This window comes from Scophthalmus maximus, chromosome 9 (genome assembly GCF_022379125.1).
Source record: "Scophthalmus maximus strain ysfricsl-2021 chromosome 9, ASM2237912v1, whole genome shotgun sequence".
NCBI classification, from domain to species: domain Eukaryota; kingdom Metazoa; phylum Chordata; class Actinopteri; order Pleuronectiformes; family Scophthalmidae; genus Scophthalmus; species Scophthalmus maximus.
In genome coordinates, this window is record NC_061523.1 from 20,281,422 (window position 1) to 20,305,010 (window position 23,589).

The 23,589-nt window shown below is 40.5% G+C and overlaps 1 protein-coding gene and 1 long non-coding RNA gene across 9 annotated transcripts in view; one reads left to right on the top strand and one right to left on the bottom strand.

Annotated features, from left to right (window-relative positions):
* Nucleotides 1–393: 393 nt before the first annotated feature.
* LOC118319912 overlaps nucleotides 394–23,589 on the top strand; it is a 68,559-nt gene continuing 45,363 nt past the window's right edge. Inside the window, exons 1-7 of one of the 7 annotated variants that reach the window (XR_007031467.1) lie at nucleotides 394–562; nucleotides 661–772; nucleotides 2,804–2,889; nucleotides 8,457–8,621; nucleotides 9,568–9,781; nucleotides 11,083–11,202; nucleotides 11,825–11,938. This is a non-coding gene — a long non-coding RNA (uncharacterized LOC118319912). Of the gene's footprint in view, nucleotides 563–660; nucleotides 773–2,803; nucleotides 2,890–8,453; nucleotides 8,622–9,567; nucleotides 9,782–10,988; nucleotides 11,203–11,824; nucleotides 11,939–23,589 lie in introns of all 7 variants that reach the window. The other 6 variants (XR_007031468.1, XR_007031469.1, XR_007031466.1 and 3 more) reach the window with 6 other exon arrangements.
* egf (epidermal growth factor) lies at nucleotides 4,157–21,713 on the bottom strand. 2 transcript variants are annotated; one of them, XM_035650614.2, is made up of 22 exons: nucleotides 21,174–21,713; nucleotides 18,276–18,475; nucleotides 17,880–18,061; nucleotides 16,999–17,226; nucleotides 16,648–16,844; nucleotides 16,410–16,523; nucleotides 16,098–16,220; nucleotides 14,035–14,157; nucleotides 13,278–13,403; nucleotides 12,998–13,134; nucleotides 12,584–12,732; nucleotides 12,199–12,303; nucleotides 11,806–12,029; nucleotides 10,980–11,147; nucleotides 10,704–10,853; nucleotides 10,517–10,597; nucleotides 10,322–10,438; nucleotides 9,562–9,730; nucleotides 8,448–8,612; nucleotides 6,941–7,043; nucleotides 6,448–6,544; nucleotides 4,157–6,335 (listed from the first exon to the last, which is right to left on the bottom strand). In XM_035650614.2, the coding sequence occupies exons 1-22, from the start codon at nucleotides 21,298–21,300 to the stop codon at nucleotides 6,148–6,150; spliced, it is 3,273 nt and encodes a 1,090-aa protein (XP_035506507.2). In that variant the 5' UTR covers nucleotides 21,301–21,713; the 3' UTR covers nucleotides 4,157–6,147. The 2 variants fall into 2 exon arrangements, with proteins under 2 accessions (XP_035506507.2, XP_035506505.2); XM_035650612.2 differs by having other exon boundaries at nucleotides 10,322–10,597.

Below are 23,589 nucleotides of genomic sequence, written 5' to 3' on the forward strand. Positions count from 1 at the left end.
CACATAGTAGTTGAAGGCAGTCTTCATAATTTGAGAAAATAGGATCCTACACATGGCTGTAGTGTAGACAGGCATGATTGATTCCTTAACACGGTGGGTGAACATATGAAGATGGGACGATATGACAGCTCCTCCAAGTGAAGCAAAATCTGTGGCTTACCCATCAAAGCTGCTGTGTGTGCTGATCATATGTTTATATTTATTCATCGCTGACCATAATTAATAGTTGGGTTTTTAACCGTAAATATTTGGCTTCACTTATTTACAATAAAGTCAAGGGGGGGGGGGGGGGGATTAATTAAACTAATATATTTGATAAGTGAGAGAAGAAAAAAACAACAATTACTGTAAAACATGGTCGCCGGAAGTCACATTCCTTAAGGCCTACAAAATTGCGTCACTTCCGACAAAACCGATCGCGTCAATGGTGGAACCCGTTTAAACCGCCGCAACTCGTGAATGAGTTCAGAATCTTTTTTTTCATTGCCAGGCCGACCTAATATTTTAGTAGAGGCTGGACAAGTGAGTCTTTGAAGAATACGTGAAGCTCTTCAGAACCGCGGTAAGTGAAGAAAGGCGACGTGAACGTTTTTTTTAACAACGTTTAAATTGTTGTCGTTCGTCGTTGTCTTTTTTTTTAAAACTCCGATGCTTTGCTAGCTCGCGTTAGCGCCCCCCCCTCGTGGCAGCGGATATATCAGACGACAAACCACCGAGCGCGTCGTTGACGTCACATGTGTGACTGTGACGAAACTGACCGGACATGGCCCAGGTTAGTAAGACCGGAAACCAGTGTCTCCCACAATATCTCTCCCAACGTTAATCTGCGTCGTCATTTCGCTGGCGCGCTAATTTATCACCTGGGGACGACGGGTGGCGATCGGCCGTGTGCTTCGCGCCTGTGTGTTTTGTCTCAGGTCTGCTTCCTAAACCCAAACCTTGTCCCGGCCTCCGCTTTTCAAATGAGGATTTCATAAGGCGAGGAAGGCTTTCGCCCCTCCGTTATTGACAAAGCAACCGCTTTATGGTCGATTATTATCTGTTGATAAAAACAGCTGTTTCTGTACTCGGTGGGTTTCTCTGTCCTCTGTCGCCACCTGCTGGAAGAAACGCGGTGCAGCCACAAGTGTGAAAGAAAAACATATTAGGAACAAGTGATCATGGGAAATATGACCTCACCAGTTCTTTAATGTTATCTGACCACTCCTGCTGAAATGCAGCTATTGCTTCAGATGTGCCTCTGTCATCTGCAGATACTAATATCTCATGTATTTCTGTGTTTTATTATATCTACACACGAATACAGGAGGAATAGTGAACACTTGTTATGGCTCATGTGTAAAGCAAAATGTGAAATTTGCTGTTTCTAGCTTCTAAAATATATCCTTTGTTTTTCCGCACACGTAGTGAATATTTTGGCGTCAATGATTGCTGGTCCACTAGAACAAGACATGAGAAAATATCAGGGGAAATTCTATCTGGTCTTTTTCCACTAAAAAAGTTAATCCAAAAGAAAAAATCTGCAGATTCACCAATGAATATCACAATATGATTTATGATAGCTGTTCGTTTCAGCCCAGCTTTGAACATGTTGAATGTACAAAACATGTTTCATAATCAGGAAGAACAAGAATATTTGACTTTTATTTGAAATATTTGAAAAAAATAATTAATAAATAAATAAGATAAAATATTTTTTTTCCCAATATACCTCCCGTCTGACATTATTTAATATTTGTTACTTCTCTAAACAATAGCCAAAAACATTTTTTGCATAAATGGGATATATTCATCCTGGAATGGTAATACTAGTCTATGTATTTTACATTAGGGATTGACCACTTATGGTAAAAGGATATTTCAGGCTTTAAATCGGTAGTGAAAATGTTCCTGCTGCCCCTCAGGAGACAAAACTACCAAGGGAACTTTGGTATTTTTCCTCCTCCCTGTTGCACACACACTGACTCTGGCTCACAAATCTCATGTCCAATACATGCATTAGACCCCCCTCCACCTTTTTTTTTTTTTTAGAATTTAAATCTGTCAAAATCCTTTCACACTAGTGTTACTCTGTCCTGTCCAAGAGCTGAGGAGACCAACTACTGACCTGAAGGATCAGAGCAAAGCCTTTGAGTGGGCAGCTAATTCCCTCTTTAGCCCTCATCAGCTGTCCTGCGGGCCGCGACGGAGACGTGGGCGACGGAGCAAAGCTTCGCCCCATCTGGCAGAAAAGTCCAAAATTAGCTAATAGAGGAGGAATTACAATACTGTATTTGTTTGAGTACGGTTTTTTGTCCGGTGTACATATTAGGGCTGCAACTAACGATTTTTTTTCTCTCAATTAATCGATTAGTTGTTTGGTCCATAAAATGTCATAAAATGGTGAAAGATTTCGATCGTGTTTCCCAAACCCCCAAGATGATGTTTGTTTTGTCCACACACCAAAAGACATTTAGTATACTGTCATAAATGAGCAAAGAAACCAGAAAATATTCACATTTAAGAAGCTGAAATCAGAGAATTTTGACTTGAACTACTTGAACAGACTAATCGACTATCAAAATAGTTGCAGATCAATTTAATACTCGATTTACCTTAGTTAGTTAGTTAGTTAGTTAGTTAGTTCTTCCATGATGTTTATTTATTTATTGTTTATTGTTTTGGGGGTTTTTTTCAAGGGGAATTTGGTTTATCCCATTAGCCACAGGAGCCACAATTGTAATAATTTTGCTTGGCATCTTATTATTTAACCCTTGGTTTTTAATTGTGTTTGGTGATAAATAAAAAAACTCCCGTCTATCAGGAAGAAAGCTCTGGCAGAGCTGGACTCCGTGTGGTTGCTCGTCTGCCTTGACCTGATGGGGTTCGAGGAAAGAAAATTGGCGACAGGTGAGCGAGAGGAGGAGGAGAGACTTATAGTTTGGTCCTTTTTGTGAATTTGCCTTCCTTCTTTAGAAATGGAGTGGCAGGCGGGTCTGCACACGTCCTCCAACTATATCCCCTTTGCCGTAAGGTTCACTGCTGTGGCGGCAGATGGGTGGTGCATGGTCTTCCTACCCTCCATGCTGACCTGCAGGCCTTTGGGCCGCCAGGTCCTGTTTCATTACATGACTTTGCTGAGTGGCAGTCAGTCCTTGGCTCTGGCCGAAGAGTCTGTAAGCAGTAGAATTCAGCCTTCTTTGCCTCAAACGCCCTCTTACTGTGGCTTAAAAAGAAGTGAAACACTTTTACAGTCTTCACTGCAGTGCTGGCAACACTGGTAGAATAGACAAATTCTAAAAGGTTAATATAGAGTTTGGTTGCAACTTCAATCCGATTCTAATAAAAATGTTGATCAATCCTGACTGGAGACGGGATTTTAATCCACATGCCAGTTTCTCAGGCACCCGTAGCTAAAATGCAGGCTAATACAACAGCCCCGTGATATATCCTACCTTAATGGCGGTTATATATATTTACAATAGCATTTAAATCAATGTTTCTTCCAAACATCAGCTCCCCAGAGGCCCCCGTTACTTACATTGTAAGTGACTCTATTGCCCCCTGTTGCCCCAATTGAGGAGCAATACAAGATAAATTGACACTGGGCCCAATTTCATCTTTACTCGAAGGCTGAGCCGCTGCTGTTTAGAGTGGCGCCCTAACCTATCTGCGAGTCCTAATGGAGGCCAATATATATGGATAAGTGTGTCTTGCCAGGAAAATCAATATCTGTGTGGCCGCTGATGGTTTTTAAGTTAAAGTGCTTTGTTTTCTGCCATCGCCTCGAAACAAAGAGGCCGTGGGTGCTTCTATTAACAATCCTCAGTCAACCTTGAGACAGAGTCACAGACAGAGATAGAAGCAGACAGATGGGGTGGTGGTGGTGGTGGTGGAGGAGCATCGGCACCAGCATCACTAGAGCGTTAGATTTGGTGGAGGATAGAAAAGCATCGTCAGTGGAGCGTGGGCAGGAGCTTTGAAGAAATGTGATGGGGTGTAACGAGACAAAGATGGGCTGTGAATGGCCAAAATAGATAGAGATAATGTCATCACATCATCACATTTTACAAATAAGAGTGGAGTGTAAAGAGGAATGGCAAAAGTTTACTAACGGCAATTATATTCACGCGTCTAGTTCAGATAGATGGTGAATGTTTGGGTATTTAACGAAGCCATTGTTTTTTTAAGTGAATATAGTTTTATTGATGGAAATAAAAACAAGCTTCATCAAGTAATTTTCTAATTCCAGTTGTAGTACACATGTGCTGAAAGTACCACAGAATCAGAGCTGGATTAGAGTTGAATATAGTGTGAATAAAAGCTCTGGATTTAAAAAAAAAAAAAAAAAAAGGAAGGAAGAAGATATTACCCATTTTTGGTTTGTTTAGAGGATGTAAAGCTCATTGACATTAGGAAGAAGTTAATTGCTAGATCTTTTCCCAAAACCAAATTGTCCTATTCGGTAAACATGGATCTTCTTGAATGAAATAATCAGAGCATAAACTTCGTAAATAATATCACAGATCTCTGGTTGGGTACGTAATGCACTCACATGGTAGTTGTCATTCACTGCTTAATATTACCATGTTAATGTAAACTACAGTGCATTGTTGTCATGTCATTTTAGCAATTTAAATTTTTGATTGGCAAGACAAAGCTCCTCCTTGAAAGTCGAACATAATCATACAATTACTCCATAAATATCCAACAAACAGGGAAAACGGAAAAACAAAATGTGTCCCTTTATAACACGAGCAAGATGTTTCTGTTTATTATTTTCTGTCCTACAACCACCGCGATCCGAGGAAGCTAAAAGGGGTGTTTGGATATTTGGTATTTTATAAAACAAAAACTAACACTAACCCAAAGTCAATGTGAAGACTTGTCAGTGATCCCACATGAAACATTTAATGTTATAATGTTATATTTAACGTCTTTTTGGGGATGGTGGCAGACCTCAGTTACTCAGCGATTGGAGAAATACATAAAACCAATTTTAAAAAATCACCTTGCGTCCAACATTTTTAGTGAGTCTGAGTAAAGCAAATGCTAATGACTAAAACATGCAGAGCTCACAGATGTGAATGAAGGTCCTGGGACCTATAGGCTAAAAGCAAGCATTGGAATATATATATACTTTTAACTGTCTGTATTTAGTAGTTCATCTGTGTTTGGGTATTTTTTTTAGCAAACACGAGCTTATACAACACATGGTAATATAGATCTACTCTAGAAGTTTTAGGAAAGACAAACTGTACACATGTACTGTATATTACATAGCAAGTATTTTGTCGTCAGCTACAGATTAATTAGTTTAAGGACGAGTTTCAATCCAAAGCAATGTTTTTAAACTCTTGCTAATTACAGAATACACTTCTCTGAAGCTGGTCGCTCCATCTGGCAAGGGACACTTACACTACTGTATATCGTAATTAACAATTTCCTTTTATTTTTGCAAGGAGCGTTCATTCCTATAGCATTTTTTCAATGCACTGTAGTGTGTGTGTGTGTGTGTTAACTGTAATTTCCTTTTTTTGCTTTAAAAATTCCTGTGTTTTTACAAGAGTTTACATGTTGTGGCCTGGGAAAAATAATTTTATGTTTTTATAAATTTATGTTTACAAAAAAAGGTCAAAAATCACTTTTAAAGGCAACAGCTCCAGTGGCACTTCTTCCTATTTAATTTAAAGCCCCAGTGTTTCATTTTTGTACTGCTCTGGCGGCATCTGGTGGTAAAGTTTCAAACCGCAATCAACTGAGCAACCGGCAGGGGACACTTTATGGTGGCGCACTGCTAATTCCTATTCCAGTTTCTGGCAGCGCTGAATATTCAACACAAATGCGACGTATTCTGGACCATTTTGTGAAATCGTGTTCAAAACCACGTAGCACACATTGCGAATCACACGGAGGTCGGGTCCACCTCATGTACCTATATTTAACTCATTCAAAGTTGACGAAAAAACATTGGTTCTCTTTTGCAGGTGATTATACATATATGAACACATAGTTATGAACAATATATTCAATTTCTGTGAGTAAGTTCTTCTAAATATTTCACACTGTAGCTTTAAGACTGAAATCTTCATTTGCAGTTTGTACATGAGCCAGATGTTACAGTATGTGTGCGTTTCACTGCTCAGCTGTGTTGACGTCTCCGCTCCACTAGGAAGCAGGTGACCCTGCGCTGGTAGTCTGGGAGAGGATGAAGGATGTGCAGGAATACGAGCTTGACGATGACGGGTGGGCAGTGGGTTCAGTGATCTCCATGGCAACAGCCGACATCATGGAACACTCGTACCCTCTGTTGTGTTTGGACAACGTGTCTGACTCTTCAGACACATGGTTGTCACCTGATGATTAAAAAAAAAAAGACTAGACTCTATAATTTAGCAGCTAGTAGAAAAAGAGATCAACTTCTGCACAGTAAAGTTAAGGAAGGATGAGAATGTCATTTCCCGGTACCTGTCTCTGAAGAGCATGACGGACACACGGCTCTCCTGGGACATCCCATGGCAGGGAGGGCTTCTCCATCGGCACCGTTTTCTATCAGCATGTAGAACTGCACATTCACACAGTAAATTGTTAAATACTGAGTGAGTTTTTATTCGTGCTGAAACACAATAATAGTATTGATGATTGATCAATCATTTAAGTTAAATTTCAAGCAAAAAAGTTCTGCATTCTCTGATGCCAGCTCCTCAAATGAGAGGATTTCCTGCTTTATCTTGTTGTTATCTAAATATTTACTAAACAATCACAAAACATTTTAAATAAATTTTGCTCTGCATCTTTCACAGTATGGTCAAAATTAATCACAATGTTTTTAAACAACCAAGCTAGTTTTGTGTTAATGTATGTAATATATTAATTGAGACTTCAGTTCAGTAGGATTTAACTGAACGTGAATCTGGGTTGCTTCGTTAGTTAGTAACCGTGGTGATGATGCTGGTCTTACCCGAGGCACACTGCTGGAGGTGGTTTCTGACATGCTCTCATCTGTCACACTGGTCTCACTCACGTTATCCACCGACGGCTGTTTGTGGAAAATTTTTCTAGTACTGTATAGAAAAGAGTAAAATCATACATCATTTTGTATTTTAATTCATTTAATAAAATCACAATACTTCTCATAGTCACTCAACGCTGATCACGGTAAAGGAAATATGAAAAGGTCCTCTGCTCTGTATGACCTGTTCACAGTGTTATGTAGCACTGCACAACCCTGAACACATGAATGGTGTAAAGCATGTTTGAGATAAAAAAAAACTACTTGTATCACACTATATAGAGCTTTCTTTACTTTAAGGCTTCCTTAACGTTCTTGTTGACCAGAGATGATAAATCTAAATTCAGTGCATTTGCTGTATTTGTTTGAGCCTAAGAACATCAGACACACACACACACACACACACACACACTTCTCTCCGATTCTCTGCTTGTTTGTCTGTTTCAGAGGAAACTCGACGACCAAACTTAAAAAGAAAAACTGCACTTGCAGTCAAGTGCAGAAGGCAATTTGAGGCAGAGCTATTGGCGGCCATGTAGCGTCTCCACTGGGGTCATACCTCACCGGCTTCCATTTTGTTGCCGAGAAATGACCTATTTTTGTGTGTAATTGCTGTAGAACAAGCTAAACCAAGCATGTAATTGAAAGCGTGCCACTTCCACAGGGGAGCCAAGGCAGCAAGCGATATAAGATGTAGTACGTGGTGGGGGGGAGCAGTGCACTTTGTGAGTCAAAAGAGTGCCAACAGCCTTGTCCGTAAGCCAGCGAAACAACCCGTAAAACAAATCAGCTACTTAGAGACAGCTCAGGTGGAAATAAAAAGCGGAGGAGGGGGTGGCGGTTTGTAGTTTACGTATACATGCTCCCTCACTTGGCCTTCCAGGGTTGCATGCTGCCATTCGTTCCACATGTGATCTGCTCCCTGACTCCCCGCTGTCACGCCGAGACACCTACATTACACGGATCATGCCGCCGTGGCTTTGATAGACACCTCTAAATTCTGTCAGCTCATTCACTGTTGAAGCGGCTCCTCCCGGGCTATCTGTCCTGCCCCCGTGCCTCCAGTGTCCAGAAGACTAAACACAAACACTGCTTTTATCATAAATCATAACTGTATTTCACACACAGGCACACACACACACACACACTGTGACGTACTGTATGTCTGGATCTACATAACGGAACTTCCCCAGTCTATAAACCCACTGCAATTGGAACCTTAAATTTACTATTTAAAAAAAACTTTAATAAAATGGAATTATTTTGGGGGGCATTGGTGTCTTGCAATTTACAAACAAGGCAAATTTTTCATTAAACACAAATTTTTAAAATTCTCCCAAATGCAGATTTTTCTTTGTTTCATTTTTGCCTCATTATAGATACATGATGATACATGATTATAGCTCTGTATGGCTTGATCCTCATGTACCACTCCTTGTCCCCCCCGTCCTCTCACCTGTAGCAGTAGGTGACACATGCAGCGATGGAGAGCAGGGAGACGAGGAGCACCATGCAGGCCGCGATGACCACGTTTCTCCTCTTCTCCTTCTCGGCCTGCTGAAGCTCCCACCACTCCAGGTCACTGAACTGACAGCGTTCCCCCATGTAGCCCGAGAGACAACTGCAACAGGTTTGACAAACACACAGTTTACAGTTACACTTAATTTTACTCAACAGTTTTCAGTGGTCCTAGCTACTTACAGTATTTCTTTGTTTTCTCTAAATATACTCAACGTGCTTTTAGTAATGTATTGTACTTAAATGCGTACTTTAAACTTTTGAGTTTAGTAAGTGTGTCATGTACATATGCCACATTTGATATAATCATTGAATGAATCAATAATGATAATAATCAATGTAAAATTATAAATAGCTTTTTAATAAATATGTTAAAAACTCACTGCACTTAAACGAGGCAATATATTTCAGTAATCACAGAATAAACAGCAAAAGCTCATGTTACAAACTGAACAAAAAGAATATAATAATGACCTCTAGTGTTGAAAACTGCAAGGGAATAAAAAAACACTAATTTAGATATATACTCAAACTTTAAAATGTATTTCAATGTGTCGAGAACGACCTACTAGATCACTAAATTGGATAGAGATACAAAATCATTCAAGATCACTAAAGGATTCACCACATTTGAAATATGTATTTATTTGCATACAGTTTATAGTTTTATGTTTATATTTGTTGAGCTATGAAAAGGTCAAAGGTCAATTGAATTCCCTGTACTGTAGTCAATTTGCCATGATGCAGTGGCTTTAAGCATGGAACAACAGTGACACCTACTGGTTGTCAGCTGTTATAAATTAAATCCAGAGGATTACTGTTGGGTTTCATTCCAAACCGCGGTGGGATGTGAGATGGAAGGAAAACACCTCCCAAAAAGTGTGAGTGACTTGATATTTTAGAGTGAAAATATAGATTGTGATCTCTTAAAGAAATGAACAGCAGCCTATTGTAGAACTCCTTTACTACAGAAGTGATTGATGACAAAATCTCAAGCATTACAACATATCAGCAGGTCAAATAGAGGGGTTACACAAGAAAGTTTCATTTACTTGCAGGCGTACGACTCCATTTCGGGAAAGTAGAAGCAGACGCCCTGGTACAGACAGTAGGACTCGTGGGTGGAGGGGCAGCTCTCCACTGAGTTACCGTTGTGGTGCCGGATAGTGACATCAGCAGGGCTGCTGGTCGTCATCACCCATGTCGATGCAGTCTCCTGCTCTGGAGACGGAGGATTATGGATGTAAAGTGATTCAATTTGGTGAATATACAGTATGTAATTTTTAATCATAATCTTCTATTTAAAACACTACTTATGTCTCATGTAAACACTGAATTCTGCCATTGATAATAGATTATTTCCCATTCCAGATGTGTGAGGGATGGATAATGATGATGTACTTGATCACATAGCTTTCAAGCCTCCACAAATGTCTCTTCACTTTAAATAGTGTATACGATAATCAGTGAGCGAGAGCGTTTTCATTGTATTGTTCAATTAATCAACTTAGTTGACGTACTTTGACTGCTGCCTATTGTTCACCTAACCGAGTGGACACTTGTTGACACAATGTTCCCCAAAGGAAATTATAAGAGGAACTACAGGAAGAGTCAACCTCTAAAAAAGTTTTTACACCTAGATCTCAATTCTCCTCCATTCCCAGAGTCTACAGTTTAAACCACTGCAACAGAAAGTGAGATAAAAGAGTCTCTGTGGCAAAAGTAATCCCTTGAGCTTTCTTCAGGATATGTACAGGACTAACATCATTCTTCTAAGACGCGTTCAGAGTACAGAGGAAGAAAAATACTCACCCACACACAACTGTCCATCACCTGTAAAACCCTCTAGACACAAACAGGTCAGGCTGCCCGCATGATGCAGGCACTGTGCGTTCACATCACAACGCAGTGAGTAACACTCATTCTGGTCTGACGGAGAAGGGGAAACATAAACAGTCAGATGTGAAATCGTAAGAACTGAACAAATCTTTTTTGTTGCACTGTTACCTGACACCATCTTGTCTGTGAAGAGAGTCGGCTCGCTTCCTCTGAGAAACGTAAAATCCCTGGATTCGCCGTCTCCAGATTCTACACAATTAATACGTAATGTTAACATCGTCATTTACAGTAGTTTCACTTCATCGTTGGTACAGACGCGTCTCCTCCTGAAGCAGGACGACATGAAATTATTCACCTGCTGTTCCGTTCGCAGCGTCGGCCGGTAGGCAACTTTTCCCATCAGCTGACAGGATGTAGCGTGACAGACAGGAGCAGTGGGCGAATCCCAGTTTGCTCTCACACACCTGAGCACATCCTCCATTCAGGTGAAGGCAGACATCTGCCCCTGAAGATGAAGATGCAAAATTAAGCTTAGTAAATGTTACGGATTGGTAGATTATTTGTTTGATTTTTGTCCCTACGTATAGTGTCTGTATCAAAGTATGTATTCAAAATACTCAACACTCTGTACCTGGTTTAGCAAGGGGATGAACCACCACAACTGATGCTGGTTGCACCATGTTGCCATGGATACTTTGGAGTTTCTTCCCGGTCCGCTTGTGTACACTTCTCAGCTGCCGCGGCTCCCGTTCCGAGATCCAGAGCCTGTCCTCAAATACGGCGAGGTCGAACGGTCGACCTGGACAAGTCGAGAGTAGAGGAGGGGAAAAACTGAGTGGACGAGCTGATGCCAGGTCAGAATCATTTTGTGTTTGTTCAGCAGTTAACTTGGTGCAGCAAGGAGGGTTAAAGATCAATTTCAATATATTTTAACCACATATGATGGATCAATCCAGGCTGGATAGGTGAGTGAGCGCATCACTGAATGACGGAATAAATTGAAATAAGAATAATGCCATGTACAAAGGTTGTATTAATATAGTTAGAGTATGGATTATTGGATAGTGTGAAGAAGTTTAATATAGCTATAAGATAAGCCTTTTGACTGTACTACATTGTTTTTAATTTTCTTTCTCTTCTATGGAAGCTGCGCAGCTTGTCAGGCTTCACTCTATATAGTCAGATGCAGCTTTAGTCCAAAGTGTACGTTGTCGGGTTTAGATCAACATCCACCAAATACAGCTGCACTAAATCAGCTTCACCTACACGCAGATTTCAGTTTTTAGTTTGTTTGCCTCAGTTATAGTTTGAAAGCTCTACTATACCTGTGATCTCTATCTATTTTCATCTTGAGTCCACAGTTGGTTCGGCTCGAGTGTATTATGTATTATGGGCTTAATTCTAACATAAACTGCACCTCTACATGTTTGCATGTGCACGTTTCAAACAAGCCTCACCTACTTGGTTCTCTAACAGGATCCGCCGGTCCGAGCCATCCAGGCCAGCCGTCTCTACCACGCCCCTGCGTTGGTCGCACCAGAACAGACGATCCTCCGTGAAGTCGATGGCCAGGCCGCCAGGTGACACAAGGTCGGAGCTCGCAATGACCGTTCGGTCTTTTCCTTCCAATGAGGCGCTTTCCACTACAGGCTGGGCACCTATATCAGTCCAGAACAACTTCCTCAAAACAATAAAAATAAGTATATTAGGTGTATATTTATCAGTTCCATAGACCTAGAACACTACAAATGTTGCTTTTTGATTTTAAAATTAAAACTGTTATGAAGACACACTATATACTTCTATTTAGACACTGTAAATTTGCCCTGTTTGATGAAAGAAAAACTCACTTAGCCAGAGGATGAACTGCAATTCCTCTTGGTTTTTCCAGCCCTTTGCTCACAATAGTTTCTCTGTTTAGTCCAACCAAGGAACTGCAGTCAACAGTCGACCGGCTGGAGCACAAAAGTACACAAGTGTAAATGGAAAACAAACATGTCAGTTTTGTTAGATTTTAGAACAATAAACTGAAATTGCTATAAACCCCATTCACCCAAAACTGACAGGATTTGGATGAGGTTTAATAAAAACAACAGAGACGAGCAAAATCTAAAATGACCTAAACATTGACACTTTCATAGACGGTGTGATCAACATGGAAAAAAATTTATATAATTCTATCACTAAAATAAACCATCTTTTAAACAACAATTTGTTTATGCAGACACCACAAACCTTTTGTCCGTCCAGTACATCCTGCGGTGGACCCAGTCGACCGTCAGTCCCTCTGGAGAGTTCAGATCCTCGGAGATGACGACCCCCCTGGATCCACCGTTCAAATCAATCCGCTCGATTGTCTTTTGGCTAATGCTGGAGAAGTACACCTTTAAAACACATTAAAAAAGACATGTATTTATTATATAAAGTGGGCAAGTAGTAAAACGGACTGACAATTGTCTAAACAGGAAAGACTGCTTGAAGCACTGGTGAAACTACAGGCCATGACATTACAACATCTGTCCACTAGGTGTCAGTAGCTGTCTGCATCATAACCTGAAGCTGTTGTAACTAAATCATAATATCTGTAGGAGTCACGAGGTTGGATTAATCCACCAGCAACTCATATTAAGTAATACTTTTGCTTCTTACATTGTTCTGGATGGGGTCGTAGTCCAAAGCAACGATTGTTCCTCTGGGCTCCTCCACCAGGGTTTGATCCCCAGTGCCGTCGGGATTAATTCTTCGTACATCTACAAAATTAGCAACTAGCAGATAGGGTGGTGGCCCTGAAAAATACCAGTACATATTTTTTTCTTTAAACTCAGATCAGAGACCCCAAAAACAAGTGAGATTATGACAGACAGGAAGTGTGTTTTAGCTGTGTGGGCTTGTGCGCCTCAGCTTTCCGCTTTGCCACGGTGTGACTCACCAGTGGCGATGCACCGCTTGCCGTCCAGGTGGAGCTGGTAGCCTGGCAGACAACCGCATTGCCACCTGCTCGGGGTGACAGGGGTACAGATCTGACTGCAGCCCCCTGCGTCCGTAGATGAGCAGCCTGCAGGAGCAAGAAAAGGTGTTTCACGGATAAGCTTTTGTTCTCTGCAAACAGTCTCCATTTTCTAACAGAATCTGGACATATATTTATATTTTTACCAGATTAAAACTCCTGTTGTTTACTCATTTGAATAACTTGAAACACTGATTGAAATCAAGTTGGTGAGAATGAATTCAACTTAATTCTGACAGTGATTCCATTTTATTCAGATTTTATTTTCTTTCATGTATTTTGTTGCCGATAAGACAAAATCCGTCGTTGTTGTTTTTGGCGGCTTTGTCTCTACTGCTAGCCTCACAATAAGACTTGCTAGCTCAATTATTAAATTAAGCAAAACAGAAAGGCCACGTTCATGTTTAGTCTTTTGCGCTGGTTGTGAGTCATGTGACATCAGGGGAAGTGTCCACAATACTGCAATGCCATATGCATTGTTTACACTGTCCAGCAGACAAATAAAGAAAACGACAAACCCTCAATCATCTTTATGTTCTACAATAAACTGATGCCACTGTTTTTTATGACCATTATCTGTTATCCAGTAACATAAAGGCACCTGGGTACTGCATTATACTGTGCTGTCATGCTCATGGCGAAACACAGAGGGCTGATAAAGTCTTAATACTGTACGCACCAGTACAGGCTTGTCCGTCATCCTGTAGTACAGATCCCTCAGGGCACACGCATACTTCGCCCTCGTCCGTTGTCAGACATCCATGGCCGCATTTGGTCATATTGCCTTCGCATGGTTTGATCTCTGATTGTGTAAAGAAAACATCTTAAAATCTGATAAATTCAATCCAAGTGAGTTCAACTCATAGAAACTATGAAAGAAAATCGTTAAAAAGTCATATTAACAAGATCAAATTGACATTACATGGACAAGTATGTCCCCGGTTATTTAGGGGCTCAGCAGGTACAGTAGTAGATTCTAACAGAGTCAGATGGACATCAAGCTTCTTATTTCCTACTCTGGCAAAATCCTGTTATGAAGTCAGTCATCACCTCGTCTGAGCAGGTGAAAGTGTGATGAGAATGCAGTCAGAGCCGTCACAGTGAGAGTGACGTAATGTTACCTCACGGGTATGTGGTATCTCCTGTACCTGTGAATACCGGGCAGGTTATACAGTATACAGATGTCAATCTAACGTGAAATAGTTACGGAACCTGTTGCTGTTCCTCCGACTGACTTCCTACTGGTAGTGGGCAAAATTATTGCTCTAGCCAGGATGCTTTTTTCACTTTTTATGGTATTTTGTGTCATATATATGTCATCTCACTAACTAGATACTGTCATTTTAACATTAATTGAAAAATACATTTTTCTGCAAATGTGCAGTAAGATCTGTACTGTTCATGAAAAATAATGAAGGAATCTCATATGAATCCTTCTGCTGCTGTATCCTCCTGTTGCAGTCTCCATTGTGTAGTCTGCTGCATGTTTGTTTTCATATGGACCTTGGCAAAGGTTGTCTGCTAAACAGCTTAGACGGGCAGAGCTGCTGACCAGATATGTTCCCTATTGCAAATGTCACCTCATCATCTAATCTCATTGTGTCTGTGAACCTTCCCTGTTCTCTTGGCCTCCATAGCTGCGAGATTACAAGAGAAGAGGTTACATCCTTTAGTGTGTGAGGAAGTTAATCACCATGCAGAGATGAGGGCTATTTGGTTAATTGAGTATAATTGGAATGTGTGATCAAAACTCACTAATACTTTGGAACTCTGAAGAAAAGATGGAATAGCAGTTCATTTTTTTTTATTTGTGTTGTTTTTGCGTTTGTTAATTCATAACACAAGAATAATACTCAATTGTTGTCATTAAACAAAAAATTTGACAAATAATGTTGTTCTGACCAAGTTACGAAATGTTTTTTTTTTATATACAACCCCCTCATGATAGACAGCAATGCATATGTCTGTGTCAAAAAATATTAGATTGTCTGAGGTATCTGGTCACTTAAAAAAACATCTTTTGTTACGCAGTCAGACAACAGACCTGCATTATGGTAGAGAGGAATGACCAGACACATTCAGATTCAGATGTATGGAATAACTGGATTAGTAAAATTATATTAAAACAAAAAGGTTTTCAAACAAAATATGTTTTGTTTTGGCGCCTAACAACTAAGAACTAATCGTTGGTGTCTGTAACTTTGACCCTCTTTTGCCATACGTTACAATTATAAGGCATTTCGACTGGTCACTATTCAATATTTAATAATAGCCCATCAAACTGATTTATTGATCAAATTCGCGAGAGACAGGGATTGTAAATTATAACTTTCACTAACTTCAGTGTGACACCCTTGTTTTCAAATACTTTCCAAAGGGTTTCAGGCGAACAACTACTCGGCCTTTAGGAGTGTGACAAAGTGTCTGTGTTTTGACCCATGTAACCTAACACACAATTGGCAGTTCACATAAGTCCGGTCTGTCTGGTTGTGTGTGACCCAGCCTTTTTATTGGCCCAGTAGGGTCAAGGTAGTGTCTGAGGGACAAATGCCACCTTTCATAGTCCCCCCAAACAGGGAAGAGGCTCTAGTCCAAAACCAGAGCTACATTCGTTGTACTGACCAGAACAAAGCACTAGTGTTGCAACGTTTAAAAAAAAAAAAAAAATGTTTTTTATTCTCTTCTTTTAATTTCCCTGAACAATGATTCATTCCAGGATCAGCAGCTATGTTTCCACTCTACCTTGACATGTCTTCCTGTCCGGTAGGAGGGCGTATCCTTTAGGACATGTACAGAAAAATGAGCCTGGGATGTTTTCACAACCAAGAGAGCAGCCATGGTTCCAATGGGCACATTCGTTTACATCTGTGGCACATAGAAAAATATAAAGTGATATAACTTTTAATGGATATGTCATACTGACATTTGTGAGATTCATACGAAACAAAACAAAAAGCAACCACTTCAATCAAACAGAACAGCCAATTTAATGTTTAAAAAAGATTCGCTTGCTATTAATATTCAATAATTGGATGTAATGGCAGAAATACCAACCTTCACAATAAGTGCCTTGCTTACTGAGAACAAAGCCGTCACTGCACTGACAAACCCCTTGCTCAGCTAGATTTGCGCACACGTTCACACAGTTTCCACTCAGCTTCTCACAACCTGTATTGAATGGGTTAACAAATGATATTACAAAAATATTGTCATTTGAGTTATGGTTAAAGATGCAAATACAAGTAATAAAATGGGGCAATGCTATAGAGCAATGTAAAAGTTCACCCTCAACCTGGAAATGATGAGTCGGCCAATGGCTGGTTGAGGGGATGTACCACCTTGATTTCAACAGGGGGTTTTGCCATTTGCTTTGTGTTCACATCCAGGGAATATCCACCAGTGTACTTGTTTACTTGTTTTATCACCCGAGATGAAGAATCAGTGTAGTACAAGTACTCCAGAAAAACTGTTATCCCCAGGGCCTGAGACCTAACGAAAAACAAAAACGGTAAAACATCAATAGAATTTGATCGTCATCTCTTTGACACTGCAAAGATGACTCCCAAAAATCCATCTGTACAGTAGGAGATTCAGTAAGTAAAAGTCAAAGGGTGAGTAACTGATTGGAATACAACATGCTCACCGAAGTGGCTGATCTATGATGTGAAGGGCGTTTCCGTTGTAATCACAGGAGGCGATGGCACTTTCTCCTTGCAGTCCAAACTGAACCCAGAACAGTCTTTTGTCTTGTTGGTCAATCGACAGTGCTTGTAGTCGCTCTGCTATCTTAATAAGTGTAGTTTTCGCCTGTCCTGTCACATCAGACCTTTGGATACTCGGAGTCATGCCACCAGACAGCCAAAAAAGGAACCTGCAGCAGTATGTTTGGAGCAGAGTGAATGGGCTTTGCAATTACGTAGTCTGAAATTTCTGAATTTCCGAAGTCTTCTCCTTCGCAAAGTAAATTGTTCCCTTTGTTTCCGTCACTGCTACAGAATAGTGCCATTGAAGTCGATGCTTCCAAAAACGTCCTGAATGCCACGTTTTGTGTCATAGTCGTATTTTAGTCTTGTTCGGGAAATGGAAGCAGTTCGGGAGATGGCCCTCTGTCTGGTTTATTGCACGTTACCCCCAAAACACAACCATGATTAGTGAGATGCTTAGCGCAACCATTTGGAACCACTCGCGTCTTGCTGCAACTCTGATAAACTAGCAAGTGGACAAGTGGACTAGATGCACTTCGGACCATGCACCTAGATCATTAGAATAGATTCCTCAGAGTCACTCCGGCATTTTGCACCTCTGTGCAAAGTCTTGCTTGTTGGAGGGAGATGAAACATTTGTACAGTAGTAAAAAACAAACAAAATGGCAGGAGTCCTAAATATGTGAGGAGCTGTATGGGAATTATAAATGTAAAATCTTTTGAACTGTCCTTTATCTTACTTTATCTTCCCTTATATTTGATAAGGGGAACAAAAAGGTCCATCAAGACAAATCAAAAAGTATGATGCAGAATTGATTACCTGTTATTGGGGTCAACAACTATGGAACTCGGTTGGGTCAAGTGTCTTAGTAGAGTTCTCTCATTTTTCCCATTTAAATCCATTCTCTTGACTTTTCCCTTTTCTCGACTTGTCCAATATACACTGTTCCAAATCCAGTCCACCGCAAGGCCCGAAATGTGTTTGTCAGACGAGTACAGTTTCTGGAAAACAAACACTCAAATTAAAACGTCGTTACTCAAACCGTTAGACCAAAACACCATTCTCAAATCAAAACGAAAATAAAGTTTGATTCAATTGGACAGTTCCGGGAGCTGTTACTGTAGCTGACAAAGTGTAAACACATTTCATCCAAATCATTGGGAACCACTTGCACCAGTTGAGTTCTTTTCAACTTTGGAGCAGTGACATAATCACCTGTTTATGGGCTCCTCTCACTGATGCTTTGTAGATGACCCCAGTGCGTTTGTCAGCCCAGTAAACTCCCTCCTCTCTGAAATGAAAGTCGAACAGGATCGAGCTTCCCACACCAGCCAAAAGCCTCCTCTGGTTCTTCCCATCGAGGTCCATCCGATGAACGGCTTTACCGTGACCGAATATCAGGAAAGGCTGTGAAGCTTAACAAACACGACACATTCCTTTAAGGGTCAACCAGCCATGGTTGTCTCTGTTTTTCTTAACAAATTTTGTTTAAATGTGCCATATTGTTATTTTAATTTCTATAAATTTATATCAGCCATCTCTGCCTGCTTTATTCATCCAAAACAATACTTCTGTGTGTTCATGGGTTCCTTTTTTAAAGGTACAAGACTTGCATGATGCACGTGGTTATTGCTGTCTTATGAGCTTGAATCTGAGAGATTCTTAGAGTCGGCAGTTGTCGTTAAATTTGTGAAATTGTCTGATAAAAGCCCAATCATGTCTGGAGTGAGGTTCAAGGCAGGCAAAATATCATCTCTTGGCAACAAATAGCTCATGTTCTGTTCTTTCACTCTGACAATATTGCAAATATAAGCTGTCAGTTTTGTTTTTGTTCTTTGGCTTAAAAAATAACACATTACAGTTTTGAAACAGCTTTTGGCATTAAAATATGGCACCAGTTAAAAAAAAATCATCTTCATTTCCAATTCTGTTTCAGAAAACATGAATTATACCTCCATTAATTATACTTTCTTTAAAATGCAAACACATAGTCTGCTCTAACGACAATTACTTTGACAAACTAGGCCTTTAGGTCAAATCCATGTTCGCTTTCCTGACTTGCTATAGATAGAAATTGCTCTGGTCTACCATAGTCAAGTACAGCCATGGATACTGCTACTAACTCTGTGGAATGAAGAAAAACAATGAGCAACACCAGACAAACGACACAATGAAATGAAATGTCTGGCCTGACATCCCTAAGACAACCACTGGTGCAGAGTTGCTAGGACACATTCTGATGAATCATTGATTGACGAGTTCACATCGTGGTCAACATGATTCTTAACCTAGTGAGCTCAGCTCACTGGATGTCATTGAGATAATGGGCACTGTCAAATTAACATTTTACATTTTACAATGGGTATTGGATCTGGGGGTAAAGGGACACACAAGAGGTTGCTCTTAATGCATGGGTAGGCAATCATTACATAGATCGATTTTCCATTTTCACATCATGGTTTTGGCTGTTGAGCCATCATTGGGTTTGCAAATGCAATCCTGTTCCTCATCAAAACATCAAACTTCTTTAGTATTATAGCTGTGGATAAATTGAAACATGCAGCAGTTAACATTGCATATTGACTACAAAGCATTGGGCAATTTGACAACATAGAACATTCTATTTATACTAAGGTAGTAAAGATGTGGTTGTAATTGGCTGATGATGACAGTGTTGTAAATTACTGAGCTGGGGCTGCTTAGTGGCAATAAAGAAATGCTTGTTTCATTAACGTGTTTGAAGTATTATCAGGTATTTAACTAATTGAAATAGCCCAAAGGAAAAAATCTCCATCTAGTTCTTTTAGCTACAAATCAATTCTCAACTGAGTAGCAGAAAGTCTTACACTTTTACTATACTGGAAGATTTTACCCATGTGTGTTATATTATATCATTAAGAGCTGCAACAGTTAATAAATTAGTGATCAACTACTAAATTAATCGCCAACTATTTTGATAATCGATTAAAGTAGTTTGTTTTGAAAAAAATGTATGATTTCAGCTCCTTAAATGTGCTCCTCTATGACTGTTAACTATCTTTGGTATGTGGACAAAACATAACATCATCTTGAGGTTTGGTAAACAGGATCAATATTTTTCACCATTTTTATGACGTTACGGAACAAACAACTAATCGGTAATCGAGAAAATAATTGTTAGTTGCAGCCCTAATATCAATATCTTGAATACATATGAGGAAAATGTTTAGTTTCCACTCACAGTGTCAGAAGAAATAAAGTAAAGAATGCCCCCGGATGTTTTATTATCTCCTATATGGTGTGTTGGCATTTGCTATCTTTGCTGTTGCAGTCACACAATGTGCTGCTTCAGGCTCCTAGAATGTAATTTTTAAGACAAAATATTTCTTGTTAAACTAAATAAACCATCCAAACCATCGCAGAGGGGGATGTTCTTGAACTGACCGTGACCTTTGACCTGTCCCTTGTGGAGGACAATGAACAGTATAGTGACAAGAAATTCCCAGTGGTAACTGCACAACACATTATTACGATTCTTCGTAAAGTTCTAATTTTTGTACTTCATTATATTCTGTTGAGATAATACGATAGCGGCTGAAATGCAGGCACCATCTGTTAGCCTCGGGTAACGTCCCTGTGGCATCCCACAAAAAACTTGGGCTCTGTCTGAGATACACCCACTCCTGACAGGCCATCTTACAATGTACCTTTGGTACAGTACATTGTATTGTCTGCTCAGCCAAGTTCACAGAGTGTCTGTGATTGTACCTTCTGTTGCTCTGCCGTTACTTGAGATGCAGTGCTCTTTGTGCAAGCAACTTGTTTTATTTTAAAAGACTGCAGGTTTACATCACTGAGCACTTGGCCAAGGTAGATTAGCGGATAGCAAGTTATAATAGTACTTTAAACAGTTGTTTATGGTGATGGCATACCTATTAAAATGTAAACCCCTTTCTTTGGAAAGTGCAATAAATCTTGAGGAAAAATCTATAAATTACTGACACAGGTGGTTAAGGACCCATGAGACCTCCACATACAGCAGAATATCCAATAGTCTGCAGTACTTTCAGCATCCCTTCTGTCAGCACTGTGAATTGGGATTATCAGTCAGGAGCGTAGAGGTGTCAAACTCACCCACACAGCTGCTGTTTCTCCCCGCTCGCGATAGGCGTTCATCCCAGCACGCTGTTCCGAGGGCCAAGGCTCCAGATCTTTGCACCATAAAAAAGATCAGCGCTGCTGTGATCGTTGCAGCCGACATAATCCTTCGCGTGCCCCTGCCTCGGGAGCTGCACTTGTTCACTATTTCTCAGGCATTCCCACTATCAGAGCTGGCGCACAAGATTTCCCCAAAATTAAGCAACGTCTGCTTGTAGGCTGTTTGCATGCTTGACCAAGGCTCCAACCTGCAGTGACAGTGGAGCTTTACATACCAGGAGATGTTGCACTGGAAAAAGACAGAGGACTAAAGGAGGAGGGATAAAGATGGCAGTACCTCTATTGCAGTGTTCGACCGAAAGAGGAAAAAAAAGTGTGTGGGATCCTTCTCGCTCCCCACTTTGGCCCCCAGGGTGCCAGTCTGTTTTGGAAGCAAAGATTGAAATTCCTGACACCCCCGTGGTAAATTTTGCACATGCTAGTCCAGCATTGGAGCAAGTTCTTCTTTAGGCGGCAGTCAGTGTCTCAAGCAGAATGTGGAATATGCAAGAAATGAGGCTGGGCTGAAGATGGGTCCCACATAACAACAAGTCTTACCCTCACCCCACCCCCCCTCACCCGTGTCCTCTCTGAGTGTGGATGGACGTGTCTGTTTTAGACAGAGTTTTTGTGTCTGGGAGAGAAAGACGTGGAGATAGACATTGCATGTGAGGCTATTAGATGTGAAACATCCCTGAAATATTTTGTTAATTTATTCATTGGTTGAAGAAATGGACCTTTAGTACCTTTTTTCAAATTATAACGTCATTCAGTAAGGACCTACACTTACAGTGCAAGTATAATTTATACATACCTCTCACACACAAACAATGGACAGTCTGTTTTGCGTCCTGTGTGTGAATGAGACGTTAGTGTGTCAGACTGTCTCCTGTTGACGTCCATTTGGCTCCCAGAGAGAATCGGTGAAATAAGTCATTTATTGAGAATTGAGCAGGAGTGGAGCCGATTATTCCGAGATTGTTTACCCTCCTTTTACCCAGGAGAACAACTAACAGACAGCAGGAATCAAAACCTCTATTCATACCCGCCATGACTAGGATATTGTCGGCCACCACGTCACCAGTAAGCCGCGTAGAGGAGAAGTAGAAGATTTACACGGCTGAGAAAGTTGCCTTGTCTCCGGACTAATGTCAGACGTCTGAAGGGCACTGACCTTTTCCCACGGTGTCAACCTCTGCAGATAACAATGAAAATGTTAATGTCTGTTATGTCACTTCAGGTGAGTATTGGACTGAATGACAACCGCACATGGGTTTGAATCATCAGGGCAAAGAGCGTGTGTAAGAAGCAGCAGTGTAGATACTGCAGACATATTAAATGCCACCTCATGTCATTGCTCTTCATTGATTCCAACTGGGTGACTCACTTTCAAGAAAGAAAGTGTTTGAGTCTGTGTGACTCCTGATCGAGATAATGTCATGCTCAACATTTGCTGGCATGTCTGTAGTCTGTTTGGTTTTTCAAATTATAATTATTACTGTATATTGTTGTACTAATGTTTGATAAAATATTGACCAGGGTCATCAGGACACCTGCTGGTACCAGGCCCATCATCAATTCGATATTTCCACTCAATACTCAATACATGTACGCATTCTGTTTCGTTTTCCCCTAGGGCCAGTGTCTCTATAATCTTTGGTGTTATTTTGAGAGTAAGGTTAATTGGTGGCACGCTTGAGATCGACTGTCCAGACGTATCAAGCTTCTTTGTGGCTTTGTGCTTGACCTCTGACTGGAAGGGCAAAGGATCAGTTTGTTGTACATTCATCTCAAGTTCGAAGCAAATCTATCTTATGGGCACCGCTTCTTTTCGTATGTCCAAAGAAATGTTTCCACAACCACCTCACAGCATTTTTTTTTTCTTCTAACCTCATTGTTATATTCTGTAAATAATTACGTGTCCAGTTCTAGTGTCCACTGCTCTGTAATGTCACTGTTCATGATTTCCAGGAAGATTTGTGATGCGACTGTGAAGTCTCTAGAGAAGTGAAGCATCTCTCCTCCAGTTGCTGTGTCTGGGTTTCCTTTGATGGACCACTGCCCGAGTGGCAACTGTGAAATTAGAGTAAAAATGAGAAATGTATTGAATCTGTTCATATCCAAAAGATGAATTGTCAGCTTAGGAGGATGGATAACTCTGAGGCAAGAGGACCAGGGGGACAGAGAAGGAGGAAAAAAGAGACAGACAAAATGATAGATTCATTAACAGACCGTCTGTCCAGTCATGGTTTATCTATCGTTAGCAGCCCAGCACATGCCTGTCTACCAACCCTTCATTCTGTTTGTTAAGGCAGCCTGGCTGTTGCCATAATAACAGCACAGCTGGCATTAG